This window comes from Poecilia latipinna, unplaced genomic scaffold, assembly GCF_001443285.1.
Source record: "Poecilia latipinna isolate Pla-1442-1.1 unplaced genomic scaffold, P_latipinna-1.0 Scaffold752, whole genome shotgun sequence".
Classification (NCBI taxonomy): domain Eukaryota; kingdom Metazoa; phylum Chordata; class Actinopteri; order Cyprinodontiformes; family Poeciliidae; genus Poecilia; species Poecilia latipinna.
Genome location: NW_015113368.1, coordinates 304,363 through 326,240, shown reverse-complemented (window position 1 = coordinate 326,240; position 21,878 = coordinate 304,363). Strand labels below are relative to the sequence as shown.

General features: G+C 41.0%; 1 protein-coding gene across 2 annotated transcripts in view; it reads right to left on the bottom strand.

Moving 5' to 3' along the window:
* Nucleotides 1-696: 696 nt before the first annotated feature.
* Nucleotides 697-21,878, bottom strand: part of rasa3 (RAS p21 protein activator 3) — a 42,328-nt gene continuing 21,146 nt past the window's right edge. Inside the window, exons 5-25 of one of the 2 annotated variants that reach the window (XM_015045870.1) lie at nt 20,268-20,344; nt 15,115-15,195; nt 14,950-15,022; nt 13,574-13,647; nt 13,388-13,492; nt 12,277-12,433; nt 12,034-12,182; nt 11,592-11,706; nt 11,143-11,217; nt 10,905-11,028; nt 10,257-10,363; nt 9,968-10,045; nt 9,760-9,837; nt 9,277-9,350; nt 8,518-8,577; nt 6,709-6,815; nt 6,093-6,175; nt 5,789-5,997; nt 5,593-5,696; nt 5,315-5,498; nt 697-4,023 (exon numbers count right to left, since the gene is read on the bottom strand). In XM_015045870.1, coding sequence (XP_014901356.1) covers nt 3,948-4,023; nt 5,315-5,498; nt 5,593-5,696; nt 5,789-5,997; nt 6,093-6,175; nt 6,709-6,815; nt 8,518-8,577; nt 9,277-9,350; nt 9,760-9,837; nt 9,968-10,045; nt 10,257-10,363; nt 10,905-11,028; nt 11,143-11,217; nt 11,592-11,706; nt 12,034-12,182; nt 12,277-12,433; nt 13,388-13,492; nt 13,574-13,647; nt 14,950-15,022; nt 15,115-15,195; nt 20,268-20,344 — 2,190 coding nt within the window. In that variant the 3' untranslated portion in view covers nt 697-3,947. The remainder of the gene's footprint in view (nt 4,024-5,314; nt 5,499-5,592; nt 5,697-5,788; nt 5,998-6,092; nt 6,176-6,708; nt 6,816-8,517; nt 8,578-9,276; nt 9,351-9,759; nt 9,838-9,967; nt 10,046-10,256; nt 10,364-10,904; nt 11,029-11,142; nt 11,218-11,591; nt 11,707-12,033; nt 12,183-12,276; nt 12,434-13,387; nt 13,493-13,573; nt 13,648-14,949; nt 15,023-15,114; nt 15,196-20,267; nt 20,345-21,878) is intronic. The other variant, XM_015045871.1, reaches the window with a different exon arrangement.

The following is a 21,878-nucleotide window of genomic DNA, read 5'->3' as shown; positions in this document are numbered from 1 at the left end:
AAAACTCCACCGTTTTGTTGATCTCAATAAAACTGACATCTTTTTAGTTCATTATTGAAAACATACAGGGAAAAAAAATTATTAATTGTTTATCCGTTCTTGTGGCCTTTATCTGAGAGTGGTCAGACAGGAAAGAGGGAGAAAACATGCGGCAAAGGTCATCGGGCTGGGACTCAAACCTGTGATGGCCGCTTTGAGGACTAAGGCCACCACAGTGCCCAAAAAGTTAGTTCTAAAAATGTTGAGTGCTATGGTGGCGCAGTTAATAAAGCACAACCAGTGTATAGAGTATAGTACTTAAGTAGCTGGTTGGATCTCTATAAAAACAAACAAAAAACTCTGGATCTGTCTTGGTAGGTGTTTAGTCAGAAGAATACATTGCAAAGTAAATTGACAATAGGCAATCTAGCTGCCTCAACAGCAATTAAGTTTCTACAATTGGTTTTAAACACACATACAAGCCAGAAGGCTGTTATATGCATGTTTTTGTGGACCAAAATGAGACCAAAATAAAGCTTTTAGCAACATTTCAGCATCTTTATCTGGGGAAAAGGTGATGGTGGCATAATTATGAAACCTAGCTTATCACACCTAACACTTTGCTTGACTTAAATATCTCTATAAGCTTGTTTCCAGTAAAAACTAACAAAGCACACCTCTTCAGGGACGTTAAGAACAAATGACACGTACACCAGATTTACATTAATATTGTATTCATTTAGTTATTCAGGGAAAAAAAAACACACATCACATTTGCACCGTTCATTCAGCTGTTGTATGTACACATTTTAACACACTTATTTTAATACTTTTAAAATATTTGTACAAAATACACTGTACTCCCTTTATACCATCTCTCTGCTATTAGAGGCATTTTCCTGCAAAAAGGTCAGCAGACGTGAACTGTTGATTTGTGGTATTATTGCATATCGTCTTTATTGCATAATTCAGTCCCCCCTTTATTTGGGGGCTTTTGGGATGGAGGAGGTGCTTTTACCATAACTGCCATCGCTGCACCACCTCAGCAGGCTCTTTACTGGAAAAATTATAATAAATATCAGTTTCATACACCTGAGGAGCATTAGCAACTGAAGAGAAGAAAAGAAAAACTGTTCAGAAGTCAAAGCAACACTGTTTTCTTAATAATTCACAAATGATAATTTACTAGGAAAGAATTTCTTACTTTTTCTAGAGGAGAAGAATAAAAGATATTTAGGGGAGCACTAAATCAGGCCAAAGTGGGGAAACAGTGTCCTTAGCACGATCGTGGGCAGTGGTTGTTTTTAATAAATGACCTGTTACAAAAAGGTTTAAATTAATTGTTGATAAAATCCATAATCAAAACACCACAAGAATAGACACAAACACATACGCGCGCGCGTACACACACACTTACTCCAGTCATTCAGTTCAAGGTTTGCGTATGACAACATAGAAAACAAGAAGCTTCCTTAAAATTCACCACAGTCATCAAAGACGAGAAGAATGTTGTTTGAATACGCGTTCAGCTGCTTTTAAAACAGTTCAGGCTGAGTTAGACGAAAAATACATCTCTAAATAACAGGGGTTTTTTTTATTTTTATTTTTTTTATTGCTTTTTAAAAAGTTGATTTTAGAAAAAAATCATGACTGGCACTGGTTGGGATCCTGTTTTCACGGGAACACCTGTGAGGCTAAATATACATGAGCTGAGTTTCAGAAAATACAAAATCTGCTTCTTCCTTTGTTTTCAAGAGTCCATCGGGGCTACGGCTGCACTTCACATGCACTGGTTTGGCAAGAGTGAGAGCTCAAGTCAGAGTGGCTGCCTTTGGAAAGAGCGACGGGACAAAAAGAACCAAGCAAGAACAATAAACCCTGTACCTTCAACGGATTCTGAGCTGGCGTCCGGTAAGATTCACAGCGGACAGCTTCTCAGAAGAATGCACAAAAATAAGATAATTCACAACACAAGGAGGGGAAGAGGAGGCGAGTTCTCCAAGATGACCCATCGAACACAAGGACTGCACCTTTATGGCAACACAAGTCAGCTCCACACAAACCATGTCAAAAAATACAGCTGGTGTTAGATTAAATGAAATAGAAGGAAGGAAAAGAAATCTTTGTAATAGCTTTTTCTAACACTCTGCATGTCAATGAAATAAGTAAGTAGACTTTAGCTACCTACACAGAGTAAAAAAACAAAAACAACTAAGTCCAAGCAGCATGTGCGATTATAGCTTATCTGCCTTAAAAATTGGGACTCCAGATCCACAGGTGCTTAAAAGCTTCCAGGGACTGATTTATTTCAATATTCACCGACGTGCCTTCATGTCTTTTACTGTATGTGGCATTAAGTTGAGATCATTTTCTAAATGCCTCTCGTACAGCTGCGTACGTAGATTAAAAACCGCTCGTTTGCCAAATTTGCACCCAGCTTTAAATTTTTTATTTATTTATTTTTTCTGCAGTTGTATTTTTTTTTAAAGAATATATGACACTATTTCCAGTATTTCTGTTTCTAATCCCTGTTTGGGCTACTTGAAATACGAGCGCTAATCCTGCCCGACTGGACCAAAATGACCCAAAGAGTCCTCCAGCTGATAGATAACCAGATTTCCTTACAGTCGGTTGTTACACAACAGAAACTGATTTTGTATGAAAGTTTTTTAAAGCAGGTACAAAATCATCAAAAGATAGCTAGGAAGAGTGTGGCTCCTATTTTCTTCGGAAACAGAAATCTACAAAAACGACTAAAACTGCAAAAGTACGATGTGGCGAAATGACCGGAACCCTACTGATGATGGCTCTAAACTGGCAACAAGTTGTATTATCACATGAGAGCCAAACTCTGCAATAAATTGGTTTATTTTCTAACGTGTCACCAATGCAACCAACATTACACCCAACTTTGTTGGAGTTGAGAGAACCTGGGACTTTGTGGATAGGAACTGATTTTAGTGGTGGATGCAGTCAAGTCATGTTAGAGCACACAAAGACCCCATTAACACAACGACTCTGTGTAAGCAGCTAATGACACCTGCAGTCTTCTCTTCTTTCCTCTATACAGGTCACAAATGTACGTGAGAAACTAAACCAGGCTTACCGTGCTGATGATAACAATGACAAAAAGAAACATAAAATTGTGCGTGGAGTGAGAATTTACAGCCAACGTTGAGCTACTTTCAGATTTTCTTGGTCCCAGTGATCCCTTCTTTTGTCCCCTTGACACTTGCAGCCTTACAAGGGGGCAACTGGGACAAAACAGAACAATAACAAAAAAAAAAAGAAAGAGAAGAAAGAAAAACCACACACACAAGTGCATAGGGACAAAGTCCTTTCTTCCTTCTTAAGTTTGGTCTGTCGGAGGCGAAATGCAGAAAGACATTTCACCGATCATTGAGAAAAAAATACACTTAGACAACAGAAGATGTTCAAAGTGTGCTGTGAGGCTTGTTCATCCAAGGATCTGGAGGCAATTAAAGTGCGTGCTGGTCACTGTGAACAGTGTCCAGTGAAAATGCTTAGTTTATTCTCTCGTCGCACCGCAGAAGGGACGTCAGGGCTGATGCAAGCGTGGTGTGAATAGCTCAGCTTTTGCATCCCTTCTTTCTTCGCACTGATCTGACGTTTGTTTCTCCAATTTTTGAGGAATACGTTCAGGGACGCTGTGTTGTGTGGTCCCACCGACACAACGCAGCTCTTAAAAGTCTGGCATCGGGTTTCCTTAACAACTGAACAAATCAGTAAATCAGGGGATCCCTGTTGCCAAACCAGCTCATGAGTTACCTCGGGAAAATTATTTGGCTTGGACGCACCTGTCCTTTCTCATCTTATCTCGAAAAAGAAAAAGGCAGATTTACGACTCAACAGAACATGCTGGGCTGCTTTAGAGTCGGGTTTTCTTGCAGTAAAGAAAAAAAAAAGTTGGTTCTGGGCAGAAGAGAGAAAAATATGCAGGGCTGCAGCTAGATAGAGTAGGTGGTGTTCTCAGACTGCTGGCGAATGTAGCACTGAAAGCTCTTGTCTCCGATCGGATGCTCCCTGAGAGGACAAAAAAAAAAAGGTGGAGTGAGATGTCAGAGGTCAAAACATGCACAAAAGTCTGACATTACATAAACAACTGATGTGACTTAATTCTCAGATGTGAATGTGAACTTTAAGTTCATCTAGATTTTGTTGATGTTTCAGGAAGTTGTGCAATTCTACCACCTGCTGGCCAACAATGGTATTTACTCTCTAATGACCTGGAGACTCATTTTAATTTTGTGGCAAGTCAAGGTAAAGAATGTCTTCAACGGGCCGGTTGTGGCAGAAAGCATTGATGAAACTCCCCATTAACAAGCTGTTAAAACATGCATTTGATGAGAACCTCTTGAACTTAGATATAACACATCTTTTCATATGGATGTTTTTTGGCCGTATACAGGTAAAACTACAGCGACTTGATTAATAAAATGATATTCTATTCTGTTCTAAGGTTCTAAAGAACCACGGAAAAACTTATGGCTGGCCAGATTTGGCCCAAGGGCCGAGAGTTTGAAACATGTGACCTACAAGATAGAAAGCCTTCCAGTGGACAATAAAAAGCCTTAGAATAAATAGTTCATTTTCCACAAATTTAGGTGAGTTGATACTTTCCTGCAGCCACTTGTAAAGATTTAAAAACATCTACAGTTTCTTTTATTATTATTATTATTATTATTATTCCACTGGATGGTTTATTTTAAAGATTTTTTACAAAGCTTTACCAGAAGGGGTAGTGAATGTGAAAGGCACTTCACATTTGACTTAACCCTATGAAGTCGCTGCCCGCCGTGCGGCGTACAAGCATGCGACGCATTTATAAGGCTTCGTAATAACATGGACGCATACCGAGTTTTCATTTCAACTCTGTTGGACAGCACGGACTTCAAACTTTATAAAAGTGGTGTTTTTATATTGGTTTTGTGGTTATTTACTTCAAAATAAAGCCAGAAATAAGATTGATCGCCTTATTTTGTGGGGTCTAAATGTACATTTCGAAACAACCAATGAAAATGTGTTGATGGTCTGTTGCTAGGTAGAACGGAGACGTGCAGAGAGAGACGGGGGGGAGGACTTGGATATGGCAAGAGACTAGGGCGCAGCCATGCTGTGGATTTTACTAGGTTTTTTAGACTATAAGTGTGGTAGTTAGAGTTCGTGGCGTGTGCAGTGTTAGTAGTAGTTTTGCTAGCTATCGCTACATGGCTTCATAGCGAGCGCTGACGCACTGAGAAGAGAGACTGCGCGCCGGGATGGCCATTTAGACCTCGTCTTCAAAGGGTTAATGTATCGTATCAGAAGCACATACTGGCTGCCTATCTTTGTCTTCTTGAACTTGTCCCGTTTGTACTTGGTGTGCTGCTGCTCCAACGTCTGCACAGCCGAGATGATCTGCTTCAGGGTTTTGTACGTCTCCTGGGGGTCGTCGATGACAAAGGTGGAGTACTCCTCTTGTTCGGGCCCGTCGTAGACGGACTTACTTCCACAGGCCTCTGCATGGGGGGAGTGGCAGAGAAAACGAGAGATGAAGTGGAAAATACACACATGTAGAAAGCAGCGCGTGAGGCAGAGCCGCCAGTGTCTGACCTTGCATTTTGATCAGTTTGGTCATGTATGTGCAGAAGAGGGAGTAAATCCTCTCAGTTTCTCTGTCTCCGTCTACGTCAAGCTGGATGTTTGCAGGTAAGCCGCTGAAATTAGGTGAACACGTGCACATGGTGAGAGGAAGAGATGGAAAATAAATAGAATCTGATCGTGGGCGTGCTCTGAAGGCTCCGCGTACCCGGTGCAGGGCGTACACCCCGGGGCCGTGTCTGCGGACAACTTGCAGCAGAGCCAGTGGCCGTTGAGGTAGGCTGAAGGGTGGTAGGTGCTCAGGCGTTTGCGGTTGCACTGGCTGACTTTGGTCAGGATGTCTATCCAGTCTCGGGCCTCCACACAGTTGTTGGCTTGGATGTAAAGCGCTCGCTCCGGCTGAATGACCTGGAACATCTGGAGGAAAGGGGCAGAAGCAGCAAGTGAGCAGAAATTTTAAGCACTTGCAGGGAATTCTTTGGAGCATTATCTCGGGGTGGAGTGGTCCTCACATTTTTCATCTTGAACGACTCCTCTTCTAGCCTCTCCACGGCCAAGATGTTCTCGATAGGAATGCTGCACAGAGCGCCCTCTCCTGGAGGCAAGAGGTAGCACAATCAGACAGAAGAAGTGCAAACTAATCTAAAAAACTAAAAAATGCAAAAAAAAAGAAAAAAAAAGAAATGCAAATAATACCGAGGAGTCAATCAAACAAAGGTATAATCTTATTTCATGTAACAGTTTTGGGACAAAATTGCAAAAATCAGATATTTTAATGAAATCATATTTTGGATCCTGTTTTTGGGATTATGACCCCAAAACAGATTATTTTCCAAAACGTCTGCAAGTTGGCTTTTCAGTATCTTTGGTTTGCAGAATATTGTCTGCAACCTATCTGCAACATGTGCTAAAAATACAACTCTAAATAAGGAATTTCAGATTAGCTTCAGTCAGTAGTCACGGTGGCTGCACAAACTAGCTGCCTGCAGAGTAACTTAAATCTGCACCACATGTGCTGTGGGATGAGTGTGCACGCTCTGCACATTCCCACCCCTTCTTCTGCTGAGCCAAACAGAAACGCCCACCAAGACGTAAACGGACGAGTTCCGGGGAACTCGCTGAGCCCACCTTTTGTTTTGTGATAGGTGAACTCGTGGTTGGTGAGTCGGAACCATCTTTTCTTGAAGTTCTTTATCCCAAACCGGTTTCTGCCCTGAGCTCTCTTTATCATAAATCTGCAGAAAAAACAAAAAACACAAAAATGGAGCAGTTTCTTAAGCAAAATGCACGTAAAGGTTTCGTCTGCAGGGCTTATATGTTGCTTTATCTGTATGTGGAAAAAAGCCTCTGAAGAAGAGATCTGACATGAACCTTTTGGAAGAACTTTTGATCTGATTTGAGAGATGTCCGTATTCGGAGTGTCTCATTCTTTACATATGCTAAAATAGTCACAGCTGAAGCAGAAGACTACAGTTTTACAAACCAGTCAATAAGTCAGACAAAGCAGACAGGTCAGCTGATCAAAATCTATTAGTGGTTTTCCATATTTTACTCCCAAAATCAATAAAGTTGCATAAATTGTACATTTTCCTAATTGGTGTACAAATGCCTTCTGTTTCATTTCCTTACTATTTAAGTAAAAATGGACTTACAGCAATATTTTTTAAGACATGTACTAATCACTCAGTCAGTGGTCAAAACTGGTCATTTACCCCTTTATCGTCTCTAACTAGGGACAAATATATAAAATATATAATTTCTTGTTCATAGAACAAATACATGTCTTGTTTCTTTGGTCTGTTAATGCTAAAAAAAACAAACATGTTCTTTAATTCACTTTGTTTAGCTTGTAGTAAGAATCCAACAAGTAAAAACAGTATAACTGTAGCACATTGCTTTCATAGTTTCTAACATTTAGTGCTTAAATTCAGCTAAGAGGTAATCCTGCCAAAAGAAAATCAGGCTTTAAAGGAAACCTGAAATTGGTATGAGCCACAAAATCCTCGATGGGAGTCATTTTTCTCCTATTTCTAGCACTTTATATCCGTAAAACTTTAATAAAACAACTGAAAGCCGAAAAGGTAAAAGTTCTCAAATAGCAAATAACATAAAACAAAATAATAAACTGCAGTTTTATTCATTTTGTGACATTTATGAATCCGTGCTTCACAGTTTGCCCCTTTTTTTTTTTTTTTTTTAAATCAATAATTACATGCACACTAGTACATTCATGTTCTTCCAGTTTAAAGAAGGAAACACCTGCGTTGGTTTAACCAAAGGTTGAGGGTGCTGGAGGAGCTTTTGATGAATATCCATAAGTGTCTCCAGTTTGGCAGCATGCTTGTTGTTGTTGGTAAAACATGTAAAACCACTGGGCATGACGGCATAAAGGAGAGTAAAGAGCAGGATGACTTTCTACAGGAATACAAGAAGCATAAATCTGCAGGAGTCTAAACTCCTAAATCTCTCACTATTTCACAGATCCTGGATCAGATCTAAATGCCCTGTTTTGGGCAGTGACATGGTCCCGCTCTGGATGCAGAGAGCGAGGAGGAGTCGGGCGGGGATGCGGGCAGATATGAGATCATGGTGCGAGTTAACCGAGTCTGGCTGTCGTCGCCACACCAAGCGTGTCGGGAATAATGGGACGGGCCGATCTGCGCCATTAACGCCGCCAAGGTAAGCGGGTCTAAAGGCCAACGCTGTACGTCACAGTGGAGTTACCGAATCACACTCTGGGTGCAGAAAGTGTCGCCGCATCAGGAAATGCAGCAACACTTTCAATAGTTTCTTGTCTACAAAGGGATATAAAGAGTCCACAGTTTGCACATGATGACGGTGGGAGACAAATCATTTTGGGGGAAGTCACAGCTCAAACACAAGAGGCAGGGGTGGAGGGGTCACCAAGGCTAAGCCTTTATATGCAGAAGCTCTTACCTGCCCTTTGGGGCTTTAGGCCCCTTCCCATCAACCCTCTTTATAGTGACTTTTACACTCCTACGGCCGGGAGCAGAAAAACAAGAGGGTGGGGTTGTTGATGAGTCAGGTTCTGACCTTGTTAGTGATTACAGATCAACAGCTACTGGGAGTGTTGATGGAAGAGGATCTGTGCTTTGCCTCATGTTTCAGAGCTAAACTCTGCCGTGGTTCCTGTTTCCACTCATTTTCTCTCTTTAATTCAGACATTAGAAGAAAATGACTGAAAGGTAACAGAATCCATAAATTAAGTACATTTATTTAAATTAAATAAAGTTCTATTAAATGATTAGTTTGTGTATCTTTTTAAGGAAGCCCTAATTAGCTACGTTGCTCAACACCACGACATGTCATCAAGTGAAACCAGAAAAAAAAAAAAAAAAAAACTAATACGGACTACAGCTTCTGTAACGCATTCATCTTCTTATATTGTGGTTGAAGTTGAGCATGGGCAGCCATCTTGCCATCTGCTTTCTTTACATTCAGAGAAATATTGAGGTGAACAAACTGCGGCTGACAACTACGGCTTAAAACTGATTTAATTTCACTCGTTAGTGCGGCTAGTCCTAAAATCCATCTCCAACTCTGCTTGCTGTCGTGTCTAAAGCTAAGAAACAATTTTGCAACAGCTTCATGGCTTATCTTTACATCTGACATGTGTATTTGTAATGCTTTCATAAAAGTCACATTAAAAAAAACAACATTGACGCGTCTCCTTACCCCTCCTTGAGCATGATCGGTGTTTCAATGCTTTTCTGATCCCATTTGCCAGAAGTGGAGATCAGGTCCAGAAACTGTGAAGGCAAGTGAAGGATGCGTTCGGTCAAATCCCAAATATTCCCAGCGCTCCTTTCATATATTTTATGTCAAGCTAGCATTATTTCCAAAGGTAAACTCTTCAGTGTTTTTTTTTTTTTTTTAGCCAACCTCTAAAGAGTAAATAATGGAAGATCTAGTTCTATGGATGGATAAAATGTTTGGACAATGTGATGAGTAACAAACTCCATAAATAAACCTCTTTTCCATTCACACAAATGTATTGCTTTTCCACCAAGAAGCCCTGCTACTCCGTCACATCGTGGACGTGTTTTTAAAAATGCAGATCATTTCCCATCTAACTGTTTTTCTTCTAACTCATCCCACATAAAAGCCAGTGTCACTGAACAGTCTGCCAAGTGTCTGAGAGAAGAAGCAGACACTCACATTCTTTACAGCATCTGCATATTTCTGCTCATTGAAGTAGTCGTAAAACGCAGCCATGTAGGACTCTTTGAAATTGGCCTTGAAAAGAAAACAAACACACACAAAAGTGGGATAAAAAGGAGACAGGAAGTAAGAAGTTGGTGTCTTTGTTTTGAGCTGAATAGCTTAAGAGTGCTAGACAGAACCAGGTTGATGCAGAGCAACTCACAGATTTAGACTTGGCGAGACTTCCAAGAGTCTGTATTGTCTTGGAGATGAGGGTGAGGGTTCTTGAAGTGGCGGGATCCTACAGACGCAAAACACTAAAATTATTATTTATCCTACCCAACTGTGATTCGAAGCATTTCGCTTAAATTCTCTCCCCAACCCGGTTCCGCAAACATCAAAGAAATAAAGTCAAATCCTTTGCTTTTCTGCGAGCGCTTCCACCAGCGCTCGCTTCAGATGCAAATGAAGGCGCAAACAGAGCGCGTGTTAGCAGTAAATATCCGACTCACGGGGTGATGGGGCCGTAGGTGAAACAAGTTTGGTGAGAGGATGGCCGGCGCAAAGAATCGCAGGAAGATGAAGCTGCTGACGGCCGTGTATCGGACATCTTGGTCAACTGGATAGGAGAGGAGACAACAGCAGGCATGTTTTACACACGTTTCCGTCAGTGTCGAGGGGAAGGAACGTGCTGCGAACTGTGTGATGCTTTGTTTACTGGAAACAGATTGTGTTTCCAGTGACTACGGAGTACACTGGCCACACAGAAAACATGAAATTTTGGCAGGTTTTGCTTATAAAAAACGAAGATGGATCGCATCATGCATCTTTGAGAGCTTTCCTAATTTTATGACGTACTTAAGAAGCACAAACGAACTACAGTTGGAGACAGAAACAACTGTTTCTCCTGCGACTGCAGTGGCTCATGATGGCCAACAGGGGGCACCAGAGTCTAATGAAATGATTCCATAATTTTCCTGAAAACACCTCAGTGGTTTTGGGACAGAGAGCAAACATAAAAGTACTTCTTGTTACCCACTGCATGTACACTTAGTGTCCTTGTAAGTCTTCCACTTCCTGCTATTTTACTACCCTCCGCTTCCCGTTGCTTATTCCCAGTTTTCCTGCATCTCTCAGAAGCTGTTACAAAGTGAGTTCACCTTGAAACCTAGTGGCAGCCGACTCCCTCAGGGAGAAGAAGATGTCGCACATGACAGTGGGACAGCGGACGCCGGAAGTGGTGATGACGTTGAAGATGCGGTCCACGTACTGGCGAAGGTTTTCCTGAGGAGGAGGAAAAGTCGGGTTAGAGTGGCCGGATAGCACAGCGATGGAAGCGCAGACAGACAGACAGAAAGACAGACAGACAGACAGACTGCTTCAAACTTGAGTTCCTACTCTGTTTGTCTCCAAGTTCTCCGACTCCTTGAGCTTGACGGGGTCGATTTCGCAAGATTTGTGTTCTGTGCAAATCTGTGGGAAAGAGAGTTAGTATGCTATTAAGACAGATATTCAGACATGTAGACCTAAAAAAAGACAGATGCATTCATACCTTAAACTTCTACCCACTTTTTCACATTACAAACATGAAGGTCAGTGAAATTGCAATGTGCTTCACTGGAGTTTATTTAGTGGCATCACAGTAAAGGGGGCTGCATACAAAATGCATTCTGAAAACCATGATTTTCTTTCCATTATGCTCCAGTGCTCCACTATTACACGGAATCCATATTAAAAACATTCACAATTTTATTTGTAAGGTGAAGAAATGTGAAAAGATTTCCAGTTTAAAAATGTCTTTTAAAATACTTTTGAAAGGGACAGTAAAATGAAAGGTGTTTTAATACCTCGTCTATGATCGGTTTTAGCGTAACTTGCAGATAGTGCATCCCAGCCAGCTTCATGGTCTCATCGATACACTTCGAAGTCAGCGAGTTTCCCCGGAAAATGGTGTTTGGATCCCTTATCAAAAAAAAAAAAAAGTTTTTTTTTTTTTTTTTTTTTTTACAGAGTACAAATCCAAGGAGAAATAAACCATGTAGTAATTTAATATCCAAGGTAAATCTTATTACGGTGGAACCATTTTGGCAGGAAAAAAAATATTTTCCCCACAGCTGGACTTCTACCACGTCTGTAATTAAACGTGTGTTGACACAAAATGAATTGAAAATCCTCAATATACAACCTTGGGATTCTGAATAGATGCGGCGATATTTTTGTTGCAAGCCAATCATAAAGCTAGAGGACGAGCGGTATTGCGTTCCCGCTGTCCGTACTGGAATCACTCACTGTGTGCGGTTGATTTCTGCATGAGCAATGGCACTGATGAAAGGCACTATTTTGCCGTAATGAAGAAAGAGACGCACGAGCGGGATGGCAGCTTCCTGCTTCTCTCGACACACTTCCCCCAGAATGTGTGCGGTGGACGCTGACACAGGCTGGACAGAGGCACATCGCGGAGGTTCAGAAAACAAGACAGCGGGGTTTAAAATGCAGGCGGAGTAGGGGGCCGGGCGGCGCCGTTCACGTTACCTCCGCGTTAGCAGACTGCAGCAGCAGATCTCTGAGGGGAGTGTAGTGTTCGGAGGGGAAGACGTGGTCCTCGGTGTAAACGATGTTTAGACGCAGAGAGCCGAGGTCTTCCACTTTCACGGACTTCCCTCCGTTCTCCCTGGGTAGCAGAAAGTACCTAAAGGGCAGGAATTAAAATAAAATCTGAGTCATGACACGAAAAGCACACTGATGAGTCAAAATAAATTTGTTCAAAGCACCAGCAGCTTCCTGGAGGCTTTTCCAGTCCATTTACCTGAGGACAGGTTGTACAGCTCCTTTTAGGCCACTTGCTGTAAATCTGAAGTGTGGATGAAACCCAAGACTCAAACCAGTCTCAGTTTTAATATTTCTACTCTGGACTTAAGGCTCCATTTTACAAGCTGCCTGCCTCAAAAACAGTCGGTTCTCGATTATTTTTGTTGAGCCTTTGTGAGCCCTTTAGTCATGTCTAATGATGGCTGTTGAGCATTTGAACAAAGGGGAAATTCATTAGAAGTGTTGTCTTTGTTTTTCACTTTCAGCTCACCACACCAGATGGTTTCCTAAGATATTTGTGGAAAATGTCATCAACCACAGTTAGCACCAAACTGTGATACATACAGAGTTTTAACAACAAATGCAGATGGTTTAGACCTAGAAAAGATGAGCTACAATCAAATCAAAATTTCTATATTTGTTCTGATTTTGAACTTGATCTCAAATTATTAACATTAAAAAATAAATATTTACTCTCCTCCTATTATTAGGAGGAGACATTTAAGCTGCTGAATGTGTTTTTTAGGACAGAAAATCTTTTTCAACAATTCTGGGACAGTTATTGGCGTCAAAAAAAGCTAGGCTGCTAATATTTTCCATCATACCATTCTTCTAATTTAAAGTCCTTTCAGCAAGTTGTCAGATAAAGCGCCAGAGTCACCAGAGTTTTCTATGGCTGGATAGATAACAAGAGAGTAGCAGTAGCTGCTTTTTTTAAATTTTAAATAAAAGCAATTAGACGATGTTAAACACTTTTTAATCGAGTCTTAAACAGAGAATTTAATCAACAAATTCATCATATGGACTCAGAGTGACGAAAATTTGTCCGTCTCACCAGGCATCGTGCACTCCAGCTTGGCCCAAAACCCGCAGGGGGACTCGCACCCCACCCAGGAACTCGTCCCCAAACTTCAGGTTGCTGGCGTTCCACAGATCCACCCTGAACACAAGCAATATGTTGTCGCTGGAACTCAAACTGAAAAGTCCAGTTTTAAATCCGTCAAGAGAGAAAAAGGTTCACCTCAGAGCCAGTTTGTCAACGTCCTCCTCTTCAACATCAAACTGTCTCTTCGTGTAGCTCAGTGGCCGCGTAACCTACAAACATGCGTCAAATTAAGATCCAAAGATCGACCACTATGCTTAAAAGATTCAAGAAGCCTAAACATGTCAGCTAAGACTTTTGGTGATGATCCACACTGATAAGAAAACAACGTAGTTAAGGGATACAAAGAGTAGAGACGAGCTACATTTCTGCATCAGTGAGACTGAGAAGAGAGGATTTGTTCAGGAAACACCCCGGAGTATCTGTAGGTCTGTTCATGTGGCAATTAGAAAGAAATAAGACGGTCTTGTCGGAAATCAATGGGCCAGATTGTTTGGTTTGTCTGAATCAATCATACTCTTGTCCAACTGGAGCTGCAGCGCGGAGGCCAGAGGGCGGAGCTCAAGAAAAATGTCAGTGCGGCGCTGCAGCAAGCGAGGGTCAACAGGGACAGAGCAGAAGTGAATATAACGGTATTTACTGTATTATGCAGAAATGTAAGAATAAATATAACTTTACTTTATGCATTCATTTATGCTGATTTTTCAGCGTGACTTTAATTTCAAATCTCATTAACTGAATGTTTTCTGCATTAAAGACTTCATAATTTAAAATGTATTTGTATTCTCGTCATAGTTGCTACAAAGTCATTCAGAACCACTAATTTCTTTGTATGACCACAACAGCATCCCGTATCGTGAAGTACTGGAGCACAGAGCAGATGTTCAGGTCCAGAGCACGCAATCAGATGAAGAATGCTTTATGTCCATGTGATCACTAATCTCTGTTTTTGCTTTGTGCTAGGTTGCAAAAGAGAAAACCTAAAGATACAGTCTGAAGCACTCTACACCAAAGCAATGCATGGAATGAGCCCAAGACGAGCCAAATATTTATGTGCTGCTCAAGGACTGGGTTACGGTCAATTTCAATCTCTTAAATCTTAGATATGGTTGTAGAGATACAAAGAAATGTAAATGATCCGGTTCACAAAGTCTTAAAGTTAACTAAAATTATTCTAAGGTGTAAAAAAAAAACAAAAAAAAACATTGGGCCTGCGCCTAATGTGGCTTCATACTAATGTGTCCCCCAATCAGTCGACTGGGTTGTGTGACCCTTGGAGGGCTGCAGTCGGTTGTCTGCAGCCCTCCAAGGGCTGCAGACAACCGACAGACAGTTGTCTGTGGGCCGGAAAACCGGCCCACAGACAACTGGGTCACTGGGCAATACGACAAGTCCAACATTTTTGTTTTAAATTATTGTGTTAATGCAATGAAACTGTTATTTTTAGTCAGGATTAGTGTGCCAGCATCCACCATAAAAGCGCACCTGTAAAGAGCGAATTTATCTTAACCAACCTCAAAGTAGAAAGTTTCCTCAAACTGGGGATTGTTGGTTTTCCTCTTAACCTTGGTCTTCTTGGCCTCTGACCTGAGTTACAGAACAAACGCAAAGAAATATATAAAGCGTTGTCTTCCCAATTCAGACCAGTGATGAATATAAAACCGCAGCGTAGGGCTCACCTCGAAGGACCGAGTAAGGATACAGCAGCGTAGGGATCACACTGTCCATTGACGATTGGAAGGCCTTGGCACTCCAACACTCTGTTAAAAATAGGTGTTGACGCATCAGCACAATACTGGGCAGGAGTCTCACACTGCCTGCTCCAGATCTTACCGGGTTAAGTGGTTCAAAATTCCTCCTGAAGACCCTTAAGTCAATATTTAATTTCACATTATTACACAGCTAAAAGTATGATGAAACAGTAACGGGCTTTGCAGTTTCCACTGCGAGTCAAAGCCGAATCACGGCCTTCTGCAGAGCTTTTTGGTTCCCTGCTTCCCACATGTGATCTCTGTACTTCCATCAATCCTCCTGTACAGCAGAAGACAGAATATCGTGCCAGGAAACAAGACGATAACAAAGTCCCCGCTATCTGCGCAAGCGAAGAGATAGATTAGAGCTGTGAGCTTCCAATCTTGCACTGTCTGCGCTGAAGACTGGGGTATAATCACTTTATTAATAGATAACACTGGAGCTGTGGTGAGTTCATGTGCTAAAAATGGCTTAACTCAGCTTTATTATGTAAAATAATGATCATATTGAGTCTGGATAAATCCCACAGGCACTCAAAATGGCAACAAAATTCAAAGTACTTAAAGCGAGACTAGCATCCGCCCGCAGTTACAAAAAAGGGCCTTATCTAGAACTTTGTGTAGTCCAACCTCCACGAAGACAATGCTAGACAAGCAAACAGTGACCAACAACTGCAACTGTCTGCTGCAAAGAAGAAAAAAACTCCTTCCTTTCTCAATTAATACAACAACAAAAAAATAAAAATCCTGGAGGCTTCGAGAGAATATTAAATTCCTGCATTCGTCTCACTTCAAGCATGTTACAGGTCTAGAAAAAAAACTTTTAGACAGCAGCGCTGAAATTTTTTTTTTTTTTTTTTTTATTGAATGCAATGCGGCCTTATTTGTTCAAAAGCCCTAAAAATACCCATCTTTCACTTGTACGCATGTGCCACAGATACTTTGAATGTATGCCTGTCTGGATAGAGGCTGACCTGCTGCACCATGACATCATGCTGTAAGGGGATTAGCACCCAAACAGGGCACCCCGGAGGACCAATCACTTCCTGTGTGTCACTGTGATGCACCGCGAGTCACACACACAACATGACGAATTAAACAGCAAATTACAGCGCTTCCCAGAGCTGGACTGACACACATGAGCAGCTTGCGCAATCCTCCTTGCACACACACACGCACACGCAAGACACACACACACACACACACACACACACACACACACACACACACACACACACACACACACACACACACACACACGTCTGTAATAAGGAGGAAGGTGTGTGCCTGGTTAAGCTTGGCTAATGCTGGAGCACTTCCTGTCCAGTAAGCTGGTTTATATAACCCCTGCTTGGCCTACAATACATCCAGCCTCCTCTTTCTGTCATCACGGCCGTGAGCTCTGACAGACCAGACAGCCAAGCAGACTTGTTTGTTATAGTCAACATTACTCATTCTAGGCTAATGTGCTTCTGCACCCACGGTTCCTGTCAGAGGCAATTACTCAAAGATAAAAAAAATAGAAAAGAGGTGAAGAATTACTTCACAAGCTTCCCCGCTACCTTCAACAAACCTGCAATTATAAAGTACACTTGATTATGGGTCAGTGTCGCCATGTCACATTGATGAGAGCAGCAACCTCCAGCACAAAGATCTTTCTTTGTTTTCATTTATCACTTCTTTTTTTTTTATTTAGCAATGAAACACAAGACATAAATGCTGGAGAAAGTTTTTTTTTTTTTTTTTTTTCGGTGGGGGCGACAGGGCGGAAGACTGAAGCAAAAACCTCAGGAGGAAGGGGAACTTAGTTGAGTCAGTGACATTTGTGGTTGAGGGTTGGAAAACGAAAATGAAATCTAAAGCAATCTACAGTAAACGAAACTCACAAGACACTAAGATCCAAACTATGACGAGGCAACCAGAACAATCAGCATCGCACTGTAACTTGTCAAGAAAAGAGAAAGACAAGACACGTCGACTGAGAAACATTTTCTGTACTGGAAAATCCAAATCTTTCTCCACCACTTGGAAGTTCAACTTCAAAATGTAAAAATAGAAGCAAGAGATGTTAACGCCGAGTTGGCAAATTATTGAAACCTTTTCTAAAGACAAACAGGATGTTCTTTATCTGATCCAAATGTTAAAGTTGTTAGTCTGAAAGAAATCAAAATTTGGCTTTTCAGTCATTTTTTTTGACAGACACTGATGGCACCGACAAGAGGTCTTCTCTGTGACTGTGGCATGACTGTTGTGCTGCAAAATTCAGTGTGTGGTTTTTTTTGGGACTAGTGTTGAATGAAATTTGTCAGAGCCTGAAACATTGAAAGCACCAAGATGAAAATAATACCAGGGGAAAATGTAATTCCTGAATTTTTTTTTTACCCCTTTTCAAACTCACTGTTTCATGAGGGTATCATTAACAATGACTCTCCAGGTATGTTTTTCTGCTCTTTACTCCCCAGATAAGAAAAGTGAAGTTTTTTGTAAGTTTCCATACTGCCTGAAAATCAAACATATGAGATAAAAAGTCAAAAATGTATTCTACAACTAGATATGATCATCTTTCATAAGTGGAATTCAATGTTTGACATAGTATTGACTAAATTGTATGTTTTGATGGCTTCACAATTCGGAAAACCTGCAACTGAGATGCTACTGCTGAAAACTGCAATATATAAACCTAAATTTTCCCAAATTTTTCTCGGCACCTCTTTATGTCTTTCGTCATAAGGCTCCCGTCCCTCTGACTGATCTTACTGAGTAAGTCCGTCCAACTGGATGAACATGCAATATGCTAATGTTACCAAAGCAGTCTGTAGTGATTAGCACATTGCACACTGATATTGCAATGATTACTTCAATTTCATTTGTTGCACAGCTCTAACACTGTGGTATATCAAAGCTTAACACATAGCTCTTATTTTAAAGTGAGAAACAACCACTGCTTCTGCTGCTGCTGTGGTTTCTCAAATCAGTTAATGCTTGATTTGCATGCGTTTGTGCTAACAAACACCCCAAACCCAAAGCAACGACTTTTACCTTGTTCAAAAAATGTTAGTATATTTTAAAATTATGGACACATTTTGAAAGGGAATAGTGATATCAATTGAAATATTACTATTTGTCTAATGTGTTGAGAAAGGCAGCCATGTTGAGAAAATGTTCCTCTCATTAACACTGTGTTGGAGGTTAGTTGTTTGTCCAATTCCCATTTGGAATTGGATAAGTGGTCAAAATGTTCAGTTTCAAAAGTTCAGACTTCAAAGATTTATTTGCTCATAAAGTTTATAAAAAGGGCATGAATACTTTATAATTATGTTCACTTTAATAGTCTCTGTTTGGCCCTTTCTATTTATTAAGAAAATGAAAAGTCCAGTTGTAAAACCTCGTGAACATTAATGTTGCTCTTTTTAACCCTCTGTCATACAACGAGTCTTGAATTAATCACCACATCCAACCATTTCTAAAGCTTTCTGTTCTATGAACAAAGTTTCTTGAAGCACCAAGACAAAATCATAATCACAACAAACAAACAAATAGTCAAAGTTGGCAGACGTTGGAGATATTCTAAGCGTTGGTAATTTGCATATTCCAAAATAATCCCTTGATGTGGCTTCGAAGAGTCAAGGTATTATTTTTATTAAGAGAAAACTAATCTAAATATGCAAATGTGACGATCAAATGATGAAGACATCACGTCTGTGGCTAATTCAGTTCCGTTTTCTCATCTTCTGAATGAGCCTACATGCGTGAATGATTTCTTTGGTTTGTGGGGCTGAATGCAGGCAGCAGCTCTTTCGCCTCGCTCTCACGTGTCTTTCTAGAGAAATCTGACGAGATGACCTGCTGCTCTTCGCTCTAAGCTCCTTACCAATATGTGATCTGGGAGCAGAGCCAACTGGCTCATCATCAAACCTCTTTACTGCTCGTTGCGGAAGCACACGCTAACACACAACAACCCATCGACGGCTGTGTCATTCATCCCATTCACGCCGGTTCCTCTGAAATATACCAAAACAAAAACAATCACACCTTACGCACACAGAGTGCAACCAACGCATTTTTGAGAAAAAAAAAAACGTAGAAAAATTATAATTAAAATCAGAAAACAACTCATTTCCAGTCATAAGGCCAAGCAGTGCAAAAGCAAAGTAAAGCATTCTGCAGCAAAACCACCACAATGCCAAATATTGCAAACCTTGCTGTTTCAAAGTATGACTGCAGCACAGCAAGCATAAATCACTGCTGGGAACCCTACAGTAACACGAGGAGCTGGAAGACCACTCGATGCTCTGCACTCAGCTCTTAGCAACTGACAGAATATTTTATGCTTGTTTTTAAAAGAGACTATTCTTGTTTGGTACACTACACATCCCTGTTGCTTACTGGCTTCCAGTAAGCAACAGGGATCAGAATGTGACAACGAACCAGTGATGATAAAGAGGAGAAGTATTTCCCTGACATATGCAGAAAAGTTCCAGTACTGCAGGTCAGTAATTGTGAAATGTGGTAAAAGAAGGAACAACACAGTCAAAAAAATCTTTTTTTTGGCTCTGGTGGCTTTTAGTTGAAAGTAGCTTGACAGGAAATAGGGTAATGAGAAAGGGGGAAAACATGCAGCAAATGTCACCAGGCTGGGAATCGAACCTGCGACTATCGGCACGAGGACTAAGGTCTCTATATGTGGGTTGTGCTTTGCCCCTGCGCCACCACAGCACCCTAAAACAAGGTTTCTCATATTACGACTTTTGATTTGGGAAATTTTAAGTTAAAACTTTGGAGCTTTGTTCCAATCTGCCAACGTCATCATCCCCATCTTGCTTATTCTGTGTGGTTGTAAGATAAGATGTTTTAATGAGCTAGTCAGTGCATTGTTGCCCTCAAATTTCCATTATGAGCAATAACAGTTGTAAGAAAGGGGAGAAAAAACAAAATGTAATGATAAAATGGTTTTGCAATGCAGAGAACTGTAGGTCCAATAGTGACTGTACTGGACTGTCAAAAAAAAAATGTGACACATGTTTTATAAATTAACAAAATGGTATTTTAAACGATTGCTAAGCAATAAAACAGAGACTCACCGTGTGGCCAGTTTATGGTTGACCACTCCACTGTCGGTGATAACTTCACTCAGGCGCAGCTCAAGGTGAACTTTTCCCTGTAAGACACACAAACATAATCCAACGTCTAATTTATTTCATGCTATAAGTCAAGTGAGACGGAAATAGACTCTGAATATGCGGATAACATCCTCAACCCCTTTTTTGGACCTTTTGGTCTCCTGTACTCCTCTTATATTGTCACCTTTACTATCAGAACTTTAACAGTTCAAAAGACTGGGCCTGGAAGCAAACAAAGAAAGGCACTGTTGACCTTTCCTCTCTCTCGGTCATCCTGAGTCCAGGATCCTCTTCTCTTCAGTTCACCCTAAAGGGATTTAGTTCTGACAGGCGGCCATGCTGGATTGGATCATTACCCTGTTGATGATCCATTTTCTATTTTTTTGTAGAGAAAATAAGATTTTTATATAAAATGTCCTGATGTTTTACACAGTCCATCTACCTGTAGTATTTATTATCAAAAAGGTCAAAATTAGGCTCATTTTACCAAAGCACTTATGTCACGTTAAAGTTCAAGCAGCATTTATCAAATGCCACATGTTTACTTTTGTGGTGGTAGGACAGAAATGGCTTTTTAATGGCATATTTCCCAAATAACCTGAGCGTGTAGCAGATGGGGTATCATGGTTTTTAGTTAGAGGTGCCACTCTTCGGTGCTACTCTCCAACATTTTATTTTGCTGAATTACAGGATAAATTCACAATTAAATGAGATGCACATCTAAAATTTCTCAATCTGAAAATTTCCCGATTTCAGTTCATTTTTATTCTTTCTACACACCCCTACAAAGCCTGCCGACAATCGTGGCACATCATTTGTACCTATTTTTATTGAATCTAATAACAACGTACGGCATTTTCTAATCTACAGACTTGTATTCGTACTGTGAGACGTTCGATTAAACACAGTTTTGAGCCGGTCATAAAACACGGCGAAGCGCGCTGTCGTGCTGATGAAGAAATCATCTAACACGCCGACAGACAATATTTCTTCTTTCAAGATTTGTGTGTTTCTGTTTGGTTCTTTATTAATCAAAGCTACTCAGCTGTAAACAAGCGGTAATCCCCCCCACCCCTGACAGTGAAGCAGAATAACTGTGGCTGGTCGTCATGCTGGAGATATTTTCCTTCTGAATTGATTGGATTAATAACATAATGACAGTGTAGTGCTGCAGCTGTCTAGAAAAGCTCCATTAATTAACAGCATCAGTATGCAAACTCACAGGCGTTGCTGCTTCTGGGACATTCAAACGACGGGTACACACACACACACATGCGCACGCTCGCACACATGTATGCATGCACAGGCCAAACAATGCGTCCTCTATTGAGCAGAGAAGAGAGACACTCTATCTTCCTACTTCATTTGATCCATCTCCTTCGCTTTTCTCTCAGAGATGTGTCTCTCTCACGCATCCTTCCTCTTCCCCAGCTCCGCGGATGAATGTGTCTCTGTTTCAGATCGCTGCTCCGGGGCTACACACACCCATCTGTCTGCAGATGTTACTGCTCACTGTTCACTCTGTGTCTGCGAGTGTGGGTGACTGACAGTGCTGAATAGTGAACGGCAGAA